Genomic DNA, 14,658 nt, shown 5'->3' with positions numbered 1-14,658 from the left:
TTCCTCAGATGCCACTGAGCTATGGAAGCTGATATTAGGTGAAGATCTAGTTATGCAAGTTTAGGTATGTGCCTGACCAAGTGGTAGTGTGTCAGCTGAAGTAACACAGGAGCAATCTCAGCAGTTTAGTAGCTTGGAGGCATACCTCTTCCATTCCTACTTGCTCCTGGTTCCTGGAGGTCTACATTGCACATGTACTGTTGGCCTATGCTTTCTGTGATCCAGTTCAGTGTTTAACTCTTGTATGAGTATATAGTCTAAATCACAGCCTAGCTGTGATACACACACACACACACACACACACAGATATGTGTGGGGGGTGTGTGTGTGTGTGTATTTATATACACACATATATATAGGAATGTAATTCTTTAAGTAATAATTTTGCAGTTTGTTCAAAGCACTGAGGTCAGACTGGTAATATAGGAGTAACTTTTTCCCAGTCTCTCATCACCCCAGTAAAACAGGTCTGCCATCTTTGTAATCAAGTGAATCATAATCCCTACCTCTTCAGTTGCCTTGCAACATCCATTTGAATGAAGAATGAATCTTTGTGTACAGAATAAAAGCCCATCATAATAACTACTGTCCTTCCTTAGTACAGTCACTAATGAGAATGAATGAGAATTAAAAAGGTGGCCACATGTTTATTTTAAAATAATGACATGTCTTTGTACTGCCTTTAAAACAAACAACTATAAAACTGATACTAACACAACAAACTATGTTTGTTCTTTAAGAATATTAATTACATTTCCAAAACAGAATAAATAATATAATAGCTGCCACATCTACATCCAGTGTGAAGAGCTTCTCTGTGCAAGCTTTTACAGATGTGTGTATTTTCTGATGTGTGTTTGTCTTATTTTACATGGTTGTCTGTCCTAGATATCTTTGCTATTTTCATCACTGAATTAGGGTTCACTTCTCATATGAATAGGGATTACTCACATGTAAATAGGTTTTCAGTGTTGTCTCAGAGGCTTTTGAGGGTCAGAGCAAAAGGTGAATAGGTGTATCCATTATCCATTTAAGTCAGAGAGGCTCTGTGCTGGTTCAGGATAAATAATCATGAGGACTGGAAATGTTAGGAAATGGCATTAGAACTGTAGAAAGCTTTGGTCCCTGATTCGATTCAGCCCAATTCGGTGGCCAAATCTCGAAAACTAAATCGAATCAGAGGACTCTTTAATCTCTCTGAATCAAATTGTAACCCTCTGAATCAATTCAGAAAGATTCGGCGATTCAAACATAGACACAGCTTTAACTGTTTTTTCTACATACCTCTAGGTAGCAGGTGGCTCATGGATGCTGGGGTGCATGGAGTGTCCTACAGAAGAATGGGGGGCTCCCCAGCGTACTCGGCAGCAGACCTAGAAGTGGACCAGAAGCACTTCTGGTCCACTTCCAGCTCCGTCAGAGAGCTTGTAGGGGGCTTACCCCGCACCCTTCTGGCTAGGCAATTGCTGCCTCCTGGGTCCGGGGGGCACCCGGGGTCCCGTCATGGCCCATTGCCCAGCATGTTCCCTGGTGGACCTGGAAGTGGACTGGAAGTACTTCTGATCCACTTCTAGGTTTGCCGCTGAGCACTCAGGGCCCCCCCCATGCTCCTGTAGAATGCTTCATGTGCCCCAGCATTGTAGCATTCATGAGCTGCACCTGGTACCTCAAGGTATGTACAAAAAACATTTAAAGCTGTGTCTATGAATGAATCACTGATTCTTTGAATCAGCATCAAATCTTGAGATTCGGATTTGGCAGAATCAAATTGGGGACAATGATCCAAATCAACTAATCAAATCACTGTCCCTGATTTGGGCTGAATCTGAATCTGAATCAAATAGGGCCCATCTCACACATCCCTAAATGGCATCATTGTTAGAGACTTCATTGTGGGTATAGACAGGAGAGATCATGAGCCAAACTCAAGCTGCACCTTGCTAAAGGGTATGGCAGGGACTGGTGCTGTGTATTTTTCCAAGTGCTCATGGAGACAATATGCTTGCCTCTAGACACAATGAGCTTGATTTTCCATTGTTCTGAGCTTTGTGCATTAGTGCAAATTGAACAGAAGATAAGACTAATTGAGAAAGAAGAGTATTTTCTTCACTTTGCACAGGTGTGAATGAGGTTACAAGATATGGGACAATAGATAATCAAGCCCAGTATTACTGAGAGTTGAGACAGGGGGATACAAACTGCACACAAGTCCACAGAAAAGTTATAGGTCTTTAGGCTGCTTATGAGTGCTGCTACGTGGTATCTGCCTCTAGAGACCTACTAGCACCTGCACTCTCTGGTATCTCCCCTATTTATTAGTCTTGTCTGCCACATCTTGATGTTAAATTGAGTAGGGGAAGCTGCACAGGGCAAGGCATGCTTTTGAAGAGGTAGGCACTGTCTGGTCCAAGGTTCTCCCCCAGCCTCATCCCAGTTTTATTCTCTCTGAGCCTTCTAGCTTGGGGACTACTGTTTAGGTCAGCAAACTCCTGAGCCAGCTTTGGTTAAGGCCCAGGTTTCAGACCCTGCAATATCTGTCCCACAGGGCGTCGACTCCTGTTTTTCTCCTGCCAGATTCCTGCCTTTTAGTCCAGACAATCTCAGCCTCAGTCAGCCACAGAACATACTCTAGTTCTTATCCTCTGTACACACAGTGGAATTGTAAGTTCAGGATGTCCCCAGTTATCCCCTTTCAGTGGTCTCTGCCGCCCCTGCAACCACAGTCTGGCCCTCCGAGAAAAATTAAAACCACAAAATACAAGCACCAGCTTAAAGAAATGTCCCCATTGTCTTCACCACACCCCTTGGTGATGGGCTCTAAGCAGAAAGTGCCCAGGGTACTTAGGTTGCTCCCTATACAGGTCCCCAGCTTCCCTTTATTCAGTGCTACAGTCCTCTCACTACAGTCTGGGCTGAGGTCCTCATCCCTCCTAGACAAGGTTCTGTCTTCTGTGGCTTCCACAGCCAGACTACCCTTTCCTGGTCTAAGGATTGAGCTTATGCAGGGCTGTCTGGGTCACATAACCCCTCTATTTCTAACCCCTGGATCATCAGGCTCTGACTGCACCTAGACCCACTGGCCATCATGCTTCAAGCTCCCCTGCCTATGAGTTTGCCTCTGGCATCACCACTGGGTCACAGGCAGAAAACACACAAACATGAAGTGGAAGGAAGTGGTGTGGGGGAATGGTGGGAATCAGAATCACAGAACAAGGAAACAATGGGGAAGGGACCTCAGTCAGAGAAAGGGTGCACTGGCAGACAGAAAAAGGTAAGAGAGGAAAAGGTGGAGGGGGTTGAAGGAGGGGAAAAGGGAAGTTACCCCTGGATCCCTTTCTCCCATTCTAGTAACAGGCTAGGGACCCTGTTACAAAGTCATAAGCCACAACAGAACCATGTGTTTGTGAAGAAGTATGGAAATCCGTGGGGCTACATGTTAATGTCAATGCAACCTTTAGGGAAATAAGGACACTCTCCTCATTCCCCATCTTTTAAAATAGCTTGTTAAAATATTTCTCCTAAAAACAACATATTAACTGACTCTTCCTAGATAATTGATTTATCTGATACATTTTCTTATTTGAAGTGTAAATGAGAATCTAGCTCCCTAGTTTGCCAACTTAGGATCATTTTTCATGAACCCAAAATAAAGTAGCTATAGCAGGATACAAGAAAAAGAATATGTTATTTTTGTTCTCATCTTTTCATCATCTTTTCTGTTTAGTCTCCGGCATAAAATAAAATCAACTTACAAAAGTCAAGTTCGCTATGTTGTGTCTGAGCTGGGCCTAGAAGAAGGCTTGGGGAAAAAATGGCAGTACTATCTTTGCACTTTTCCTGTCACTCTGACCCCTTGTGGGAGCTCAAGAAGTCTTCAGATGCTCAGCCATCATCCAGCACCCATGTGCTTTGGGGATATTTTTGTAGGGGCCTGGAAGATAATTTTTTTTCTTTTTCTGAATGGTACTGGCTTTGGAGATCGAGGTACTGGCTTTGGAGATAGGGTCATACTCTTCCTCTAAAACATTAAGACTTTGGCCACAGCTAAGACTGTGAGTTTTTGACTGACCAGCCCTTATATTTGACTTCACAGCTGCAGTAAAGGAATCTCTGCCACCTCGTTCCCACAGACAATCAGTAAGAAGACAAAACAACAAAAGGATTTGTTATAAAACTTGACCATAAGTTTGAAGACATCTGGCTACTACCTAGTCCCTTGAAAAGTCCTGGTGGTCTTTTCAGAGTTCAGCTTTCCTATTGATTCTGCTAGTCCTCATTGCTGGACCTGGACTTCTCCAAAACCTGACAAAATCCAAAGACCCTAGCTACCTCACTGATATCCCTTAAAATACCTCTAAGCTAGTCTCCTTCCCCCATCAGTATTGTCTTTATTCCTCATGAGTCTCACTTCCTCAGCCTGATGAAGGGTTTTTAAACCCAAAACCTTGCTAAACATTTTTTTTTCCAACTATTGAATTTGGTCTAATAAAAGATATCAGATTTACCCAAATAATCTTGTCTGCCTCAGAATCCTCTAGAAATGTATCTCCCTAGGACATCTAGCATCCCTCTGGCTGATGGGCCATTTCTCTCAGATGCCTTCACTGTTGTACAGCTATCTTTTCCACTACAAGCAGACAATAAATTGGGTGCCTATCTCACCAGTGGCTCTTTGTGTCTGTGATTGGGACAGCAATTGTTTCTGGCCTCACAGTACTATGGTCAAAGATATTTAGCAGTTATGCCTACTCTCTTTTCCTAAGTATTCAGCCCTAAGTTCCTTTGATTGAACCATGATCAAAATCATAAAAAAAAAATGTATAGGCAATGTAACATAATCCATACAGAGATAAAAGTGACAGCAATGGATACAGTATAATATGGGCTTTTCAAGGAGACAGTGTACACTGTATCAGTACAATAAATACAAGAAAATCTGCATGACCCCCCACAAGCCCCCCACTCAAGATTTGATAGGGTTTATGACATGCATTAAAATATATAGATATGTATTTAGAGGTGTATTTATAATACACCTGGATAAAGAGTCTTACTCTTCTTACAAAAACTGAAGTCAGTAAGAAATTATTGTCCTAGATCAAACTGACAAAGACTTTGAATATTTTTTGTTTTCTTCTATAGCATGAGGCATTGTCATTTTCCTGGAATTCTCTGAGCATATATTAACCAATTATTTCCCTGGTCCTGCAGGAAAAGGATGTTGGTGGTGTCCTTTTCTTCTCTGTTTTCTTTTGGCATATTTTAGGGTGTTCCCAGTATTTACTTATGATTGTGGTTGTGTGTGTGTGTTCAAAGTGGTGATTTTCAAGCATCTTTGCACAAGTGGTTGCCAGCAAATGCAAGAGAGTAGACTGTATGGCCCTAAATACCCTTTCCAATTCCTATATCTCTATGACTCAGTACTTTAGCACAGAATGGTTTTAGTATGGGAATATTATGTCCATGTCCTCTAAACCCAAGACAGTCCTTGCCCTGGAGAGTTCCTGCCAGAGGGTAGCTCATACAGATGCACACAACTACATTCATTCTTGGCTTGCTGGGGATACCCCCTACATTTGGTGCTGGGTCTGAACCATTTATAATGAAAGAGCTAGTACTAAGGGCTGCAGTGTGATAGTGAACTACATCCACTGTGAATAAATTTATTTTTGTTGCATATGTGCTACTTTTATCTTTGCTGATGAAGTGAACTGTCTCTAAAATTAAAAAAAAACAAACAAACAAACATTCTCCACTGAAAAAAGAAGTGAATAAAATGAAATGTTGATGCTAAGGCTGTTTTTTATCTTTATTCATCCATGATAATAATTCATTTTAAAAAATATTTGGAACATCACTAACTTCAAAGAAAATGTGACAAACCATGCATGTAAAGGCACCCATTTGGAAACATATAAAACCCGCTATGCACTTTTGGCTCAAACTCAAATTGAATATAAACTTTCTTGGATTAGTTTCTGAACCAGATGAATCTGATATATATAGAAAAGATCACAGGATGTCCAGCCTGAGTTATAGACTGAAGGTTAGATTGTTAGTTTGCTATCTAACCAGTAAAGGGCAGAAGTCATTCAGCTCTCCCTGGAGCTACCTGAGAGAAAGATGGTGACAATGGTCATATAGTTCCATTGCCTTGGAGAAAGGAAGAAATAAGGGAGCAACTCTGATTCTTAGATTTCTGTCTCAGGGCTGTTCCTAGGAACCTTGTTTAATCAGTTTTCCTTGTTCAAGGCTGTGCCTAAAGTCATTGTCTAGCCCTTATCCTCCTTTTCTGCAGATTAAAACTATGTTTATATTCCTATATGAAATATGAAGAATTCCACTTTTTCCTTTTCTCATCTCCATGTATTTATTAAACTCAGATTGATCCATCCTCTTTCAGTGCCCAGGCCTCACCCACTAACACAGCACCATTTGGAATGATTAATGTTTGATCAGTCCAATTGTGTTTTGATCCGACAGTCATAGGCTTCTTTAAGCTTCTGATTACAACAGGTTACATTTCTAAAGATGCTTGGTTTTATTTTAGATCTCCTATTTGAAAGAAACCCAGCAAGTTCATGAAATGTGTAAGCTCACTTTGTTACAGGTATTTCCATCAAGGTTCCAGGGCCTATGTTCTCCTGAGTTACATATCGGCAGATTAGAGCATATCCACCAAAGACAATGAAGTTATCCTTGAGTAAGATTTGTTATGTACAAGATGAGAATCAAGCCCTTGGTCTCTGTTTGTTACAGTCTTACTTCCATGTATGATTGAGATTTTATGAAAATTACAGTCCAATTTTTATTAAGCTATATTCACCAAACTCACTTTAACTAACACCAGTATGGAAATATATCATAACTTTTGTCAGACCGATAAAGTCTATTTTAAGTTCTTTGTAAAAGAAACAATATTAAAAGTCTGCTGTACTTGTAAAATATTTGCTTTGATACCTTTAGCTGATAAAATGGCCTATATCACATTGCTAATGTCTATAGTATGCAGCTTACTGAAATAGATGGCAGTTCCTTAAAACAAGCTCTTACCACTTTAGTCTGTTCTGAATAATATAGCAACTGGTTTTCCATTCCCTTACCACTAGGTAACAGAAACCCGGACTGGTCCTCTTGGCTGCAGTAACTATGACAACCTAGATTCTGTCAGTTCTGTTCTGGTTCAGAGTCCTGAAAATAAGATTCAGTTGCAAGGTACGTAGGTGCAATTTTGTTAATTTCTTATGGAATGGAATGACATTTATCAGGCTATTTGTTTTTCATTTCCCCCCCTCATAAAAGGTCATTTTCCTAATTTTTTGACCGATGACTACATTCTAGACAAAGTAAAGGAAATGTCAGTAACTCATGTTGCATCTGAAATAGAAACAATATCTGTACTCATCAGAAATAATTTAAATAATGCAGTTAACATTTTACAGCTCTATTTAGCACTTGCTTATTCACTGTTTACCCAGCTAAAAGTCCCAGAGATTTTACAGAGCAGACAGCACCACTTACACATGATTTTCCATATCTTATCGCTTCAAGTAATACCTATACTTTGAGTGGTGCAAGATGCATGTGAAGAAGAATGGACAGGTTTTTAAAGGTATTTACAAGCCCAGTGCATTTTTAAAAACACCAAGGCAGTTTAGGCACCTGGCTCTCATTTTAATTAACACCCCCCCGCCCCCCGATTTAATTAAAAAAAAAAACAAACCCAAAACACCTATATTGCTTAGGCAGTCTTACAAATTTCACTAGATCAGTGGTTCTTCAGGTTTGAGGTGCTCCTCAATAGATTCAAGGCACCCCTCAGTAGATTCAAGGTGCCCCTCCATAACTTTTGTGAATTGAGCAGCTCCCCATTTCAAAAATCGACAGTGCTTGTTGTGCTTACAGCCTTGTCAGGCAGTGAGGTCAGGGCAGTGGTCAGGCACCCATGAGCCTGAGCTTGCACTTGTCTGCTTGTCCCCTCATATCTGGCTTATCTCATCACACCTTGGAGCACCCTTCAAAGGATCTGGTCACACCCCTGGTATCCCGACACTCTGGTTGAGAATCAGTGCATTAGATACATATGTTTATTTTTAGTTGCCCTCATCCTTTTTTGTCAAAACCACCTCAGAGGTACTACCTGTCATCATCATGGTGAATGATCATGGCAGATCATGGCAGAATCTGTCCTTAACAACTTGTCAATACGAGAGGTGTAGTAGAGTCACATGTAAGGCTCTTTGTTATTGTTACTTAAATAAAACATATTCTACTTGCTTTATTATTACTCCTTCCATAGACCAAATTCTATTTGAGTAAACCCACTGATATCAGTAGGGTAATGAATGTGTATAAAGAGAGAAGTATTTGGCTTATAATTTACAAATTAAGACTCTGGCTCTGCAAATACTTGCTGCTAAATGCTATATATGCAATTGTAAGTAGCACAACTGATTTCAATAGAGCTACTCAGGTGCTCTCATTATGAAGTGTTTGCAGTATTGGGGCATAGGTGGGCTGATTATATGAAGTGGTTTTTTTTCAGTTATCAACACACATTTTCAGAGACAGGTTAGCTCCTTGCTGATTATGCCAACATTTTTCTTTCCCTCCCCTCTGTCTCCCTCTGGATTTTTATGAGAAAACATAAAGGACAACATAGATTAAAAATCATATGATCTTGTCTGAATTTATAGACCTAAAAGATCTCAGAAGATAATCATGTAATTTTCATTGGAATGTACCCCTTCAGTACGTTTTTTAAAATAATGTTGCCATTTTGACATGTTCTCCCAGCACTCTCATAATATTTGTCAGTTGAACAGAAAATTAGTTATTATATCAATCTAAGATTTGACACATGCCATTGGATTGTCATCACAACAAAAAATCATAATGCTAGGAGCTGCTTAAACTATGTAATATAGATATGTTGAACAAAGGGGTCAGGATTGCCTATGCAAATGTTCTTTTTAGTTTGGAACTTCAAGGCTTTTCCTAAGTCTGTCAGTGTGCTTTTAAAGTAAGCTTGAGTCACAATTGTGTTTTACATGCTTTGACATGAGGCAGCTGAAACCCACAAAGAAAATTAACTTTAGTAATAGCATCATTGCTTTTATTGTGGTAGGCTTTCTTTTTGTAAATTTTACAATATTGTTTTATTATATTTGCTATGTATTTGTGTATTTAAAAACAAAGGATAATATCTCCATGAACTGAAATGAGTGCCTATGGAATTGAGGCATATATAACAAATAATCTACCCTTACACTGAGAAGCAACTCTCTCTGTTATTCTAAAGGGATTTCATGGTGTTAGGTACTTTTTAATGTGAATTGAGTAGCACAATCTATCTCCATATCTTTGGCAAAAGATCAATATTTATAAGATAGCTGAATATATTTTTTCTTTGGTTTAATATTGTAGCTAGCATGACTGACAGGCATAACTAAATTAGAATGCTCTAATTACCATATAATCATGCTACTCCCTGAGCTTATGCAAATAATACGCAAAATTATTGTAATAGTAGATCTTAATTTCTGGTCACAGAAGTTCTGAATAATTAAGGATATCTTATTTGTATTTTTGACATGCTAGTGAAAATCCCTCTTGAATTTTCATTTTTTCTTAGGAAGGTGAGGAGGAGATGTTCAAAAGTACTTGAATTAGGAGCTCAGGGGGATATTTTCAAAGGTACAGTGGCAGCTAGCCTGTACCCCATATTTATGACTAGACTTTCAAATAAGAGTTAGGTGCCATTTGTACTTTTTGGAAATCTGTTCACACAATCCCACTGACTTCCAGTGGGACTTGTGCTCCTAAGTCACATAGACCCTTTTGAAATACAAACCTGCTGGGTGATATTCATTTAATGCTGATTCAATACCTATTGAACTCTATGAGAACCCTAGCCTGATGCATCAGTCAGAAGTGTGAGTACACAGCACTTCATAGCTTAAAAAGTCCAACAGCAAATCTCCTCTTTTATTTTGTTCAACATAATAAAATCATAATCCTTAATGAATAATCATAAATCTATTTTTGCACCATACTTAATGAAGCAAAAATAACAAACAACTATATTCAAAATAAATGAAACATTAACTTAAATTTGTTGCTGCTGTTGTTCAGAAAGTTTCCTCCTTGAATATTTTTCATTCTTTGCCATTAGTCTTCTTGGCATAATGAAAAAAAATAACTAGAATATATTGGACATATCTTGTTATGATAAAACAACAAGGACAAACATTCTAATAAAGAATGATAATGTTTTACTGCACACATTTTTTCCGGGTTATGGTTTTTTTTTCTATTTTCTCTTAATTGCTGTCTTTCAGAATTGTTTTCCCTACATCAGTGCTTCTAAAATTTACTAGTCAACTGTTGGTATCAAGACTGTAATTCAAATGCATGCTTCCCTAGAGCAAATCTCTTACAATTCTATTTATTCAAGATTTCTTTAAAAAAGTTGATGTAATCCTTTCCTTCTTATTTTTTGACAGTCTCTCCAGAAGGAAAGCACTCCAGTAAGCCTATCTGAAGAATTGAGGTTACTAGTTAGTAGAGTTGATATTCTGAAGTCAGAGGGAATGAGTTCAAACTTTGGGAAAGGAAAACATTGCATAGTTTAAATGCAGAAAAAAATAGGTAAATTGGCATCAGCAGGCCACCTGGTTTCCTTCTGTATCTATGTGTTTCTTTGTTACTAGGATATGTAGATTGCTGAATTTAATCACCATCACTATTTGGCTCAACCATTCCTCATAATTTAATAAGATTATTCTTATTTTATTTCCTAAAGGTCTTCAGGTCATCCTGCCTGAATATCTTCAGGAGCGTTTTGTGCAAGCAGCTCTGAGCTATATTGCTTGCAATTCTGAGGGGGAATTTATCTGCAAGGACAATGATTGCTGGTGTCAGTGTGGCCCCAAATTCCCAGAATGCAACTGTCCATACATGGACATTCAAGCCATGGAAGAAAACCTGCTTCGCATAAGTGAGACCTGGAATGCTTACAACAGCGAATTTGAAGAGTCAGGTGTGATCTTTTAAAATAATTATTTGTGTTTTTGAACATCACAGCATTAACACTATAGAATGAGTAGTCTCTTAGAAGTCACTGGGATTACTCATGTGCTTAATATTAAGCACATGCATAAGTGTTTTGCTGGATCTGGACCTTAATGATCATAACTCCTTGATCACAAAAGGATAAATATTGCTCCTGCTTTCAACAAATATGAAGAGCAGTTGAATTAGTTTAGTATTTAGGTAAGTTGTGGGGTTTGGGAATATTTATTTTTTGTATGCTATGGAATGACCTGTTCAAGGTCTATATTTTCCTGGTAATATGAAGGGGGTTAGAAACTGTGGAGGCAGATCAGGACTGGCTGATTCACCATTACATGGATATTTTGCATCAGAAATATAGTAAAATGGAAGGAGTTGTCACACTCCACTTCTGGCCCAGTCTTAGGATTTCTCCTACACTTTCCTCCAAGTGGAAAATACTCCAGTGGAATATTCAGGTTGGCTACCTTGGACTGGATTTTCCCATAAATGAATTTGGAGTTAATGATTCATCCATGTCAGAATTGGCATTCCACTTGTTTTTCCTTGAAATCACATGTCTACTTAAACTGGATCAGTCCCAGGTAGTCCCTCACCATATTTTGTACCATGCTGACTTTCTTTGAAGCATCAAGGTTTGTTTCACACATCATTTCCCCACTTCCCATCCTCAGGACTTCTGGTCCCATAGAGGATGAGAACTGCAGGTAAAATTGGCTTCTGCACAACTGTTTTCACAACTCATTCACTCAGTAATATCAGTAACAGCTGTCTAGCCAGATGGCGGGAAAAGTAAAGATAGCTCAGTGGAGCTGGAAAAAAATCAGGAACAAAAAGAGATATGAGAGAGATGAGGAAGTAGTAGAAAATCAGGAATCATAGAATTAAATAAAATGTATAACAAAAAGATGTAGTTGTCAGGGGTGACACGTGCAGTAAAAAGGAGATAAAAGCAAGAACAACAGGAAAATATGGGGCGAGAGAGAGAGTAAACATTAAAATGCTAGAATGTAAATGGGAGCCATTTATATGCATTACATTTTCTGTATTCACTGTTGTATTGCAAAGTACTTAGATTTCTCTATGATCTGTCAGGATTAGTCAAGTCTGGGATTTTCAAAGAAACGTAAATCACTTTCAGTGGGGTGCCTAATTCTCTTAGAGCACCTTGAAAATTTTAATTTAGGTTTCTAGCATTTGTCTTGCACCTAAAATGAGTACATCAACCTTTTGGTACCTTTGCTAGAGGATCAGGAAAAAACAAACAAACAATGATTATATAAACATTCATTCATGCTTGTTTTGATATTTTTGTGTACAGAAGCCACATTTTTTGCAATTATGACATTTTGCTACCTCCATACATTTCTGATGTCATGCTTTCTCTTACAGCACTGTAAATCAATACAGTTGTATCATACCTGCTAAAAAGACATAGTTTTGCTTATCCATTTTTCACTCTGTGCAAATGGGGATGGTATTATTTAACGATTAAAGAATGTCAGATGAAGACATCCACTAATGGCAAGTCCATACATGTTACTATCTGAAAATATTTTGAGGTTCTATCCATCTATAGCTATTGATCTACAGGTGTCTGTATTCATATCAAGCTTTTATTGTGAGGAGTATCTTGTTTCCTGGGGAACAAAGTTGATCAAACAGCTGAATAAGACAAGCTGATGCACAGTAGCTTTTCTTTGGCTCCATCTCCAGTTCCCAGCTGCTAGTAGGGAGAGCAACACCGTTTGTTTAAATGAAATCCCACACAATTATATTCCATACTCCTGGATATTCTGCATCCTTTACCTCTGCAGAAATAATGCTCTTAGACATCATGAAGATGATGATATTTTCCTGAACAAAATAGATGTTTCTAAAGATTCTTATGCCCTACTGGAGACTTTTTTTGCTGATTTATATATATATATATATATATATATATATATATATATATATATATATATATATATATATATATATATATACTATAAATTATAGTGTGTATATATATATATATATATATATATATATAAAGAGAGAGAGAGAGAGAGATGAATCCAACAATACACAAATTACCAATAACATCTAGAGGGCATATCACATTTCTATCAAATACATTGGCACTGTTTCACATCTAGGAGGACTTAGCTGAAGCTAGGTAGAACTAAATAAAATAAATATTTGATTGCATGGAGAACAAACCACTTTGAAGCACTTCTAACAGCTTATAACGTCTCTCTTCATTAAGGTTCTCTCTCTAAAGATTATTTTGACATTCTGCAGATTTTGATACAATTTTTGACCACTTATACATAGTCAGCAAGCCTACATGTGGCACAATGCCCCTTCTATCAATACCTAGAAGAAATTCAATTGGAAGAAATTCAGCAACCCATATAGTTGTGGGCTCTTTGGACATTTATACATGTGCTCCAGGAGGCCATGGGGAGGAGTGGGGGAGACGGCGCTTCAATTAGAGCAGCTCTGAGAGATACTCTAATTAAAGTTCCTGGAGCATCATGTGTATCAGCATCCCCACAGTGAAAAATGGCAGTGGGGGTGCTTTAGTTAAACAAGCTTTAGTTAAAACACCCCCACTGCCATTTTCCAGTGTGGGGACACTGATACACATGATGCTGAAGTCTGCTGGAATGTGGTAATTAATCATGTTCCAACACGCTGTAATTACAGCGCATCAGAACAGCCTCCCTGCATGTGTATAGGCACCCGTAGGTTTTAATTTTCTGTACCTGGGCCAAAAAGAAAAAAGAAAAGGAAATTGTCTGCAAGATAAGAAATAAGTAAAATTGATGCATTTATGAATCACATATTCTCACAGCACATTTCATAATATAATGCTAAGGAAAAAATTGATATACCAAAGGTGATCCATGCTTAAAAAATGGCTCTTCCAATATATTCAATTTTGGTATCAATTTACATAACATCAGTTTAAATTGTTATGATATTTTGGTCTTTGTTACCAGCACAAATATAAATTATAGTATCTCCATGAAATGACTTCCTTTTTTCCTAATATTTGTTTTAACAAATATAAACAATACATAATGGGAAGTGAGATATGATTTCCAAAGGCAGAATTAAAATTAATCCTCAACTTTACATTTTCTATATTGTTTGAATAAAGAAGTTTATTGAAAAAAAAGGACAACATAGGTGAAATGTTGTTTTGTACCCGGTACTATTTTGTGTCATGGGGAGGATGATATGACATTTGACAAAAGATTTAGTCATACCCCATAGAACCTCCACTAACTGCATAATTGTATTACTATTAGAAAAGGTCTCCACATAGAAAAGTTACACAGAGTCTGTCAGCATCTTTCCAATGACATTGGTTATAATGAGATTTTATGAGTGTTATGAAATATTAAAGACGTATTTGATACACATTAGTATCGCATTTCAACAAAAACTGTCATGAGGCAAGAAACTGTGTTACACAGTTTACATCTAATGTACATCTGGTAAATATGGACAATTCTGCAGTCCTTAGGCATGTCCCATTTAAATGAGTTTGTGAGCCTAATACGTTCATTGGCCTTTTACTTTTTCCCAAAA

The 14,658-nt window shown here is 38.0% G+C and overlaps 1 protein-coding gene across 2 annotated transcripts in view; it reads left to right on the top strand.

Moving 5' to 3' along the window:
• Positions 1-14,658, top strand: part of BRINP3 (BMP/retinoic acid inducible neural specific 3) — a 345,467-nt gene that overhangs the window by 239,023 nt on the left and 91,786 nt on the right. For both annotated transcript variants that reach the window (XM_019500320.2, XM_019500321.2), the window contains exons 5-6: positions 7,110-7,215; positions 10,805-11,041. In XM_019500320.2, coding sequence (XP_019355865.1) covers positions 7,110-7,215; positions 10,805-11,041 — 343 coding nt within the window. The remainder of the gene's footprint in view (positions 1-7,109; positions 7,216-10,804; positions 11,042-14,658) is intronic.

This window comes from Alligator mississippiensis, chromosome 5 (genome assembly GCF_030867095.1).
Source record: "Alligator mississippiensis isolate rAllMis1 chromosome 5, rAllMis1, whole genome shotgun sequence".
NCBI lineage: Eukaryota > Metazoa > Chordata > Crocodylia > Alligatoridae > Alligator > Alligator mississippiensis.
The sequence above is the reverse complement of the archived record's forward strand: the minus strand, read 5'-3'. Positions and strand labels throughout refer to the sequence as shown.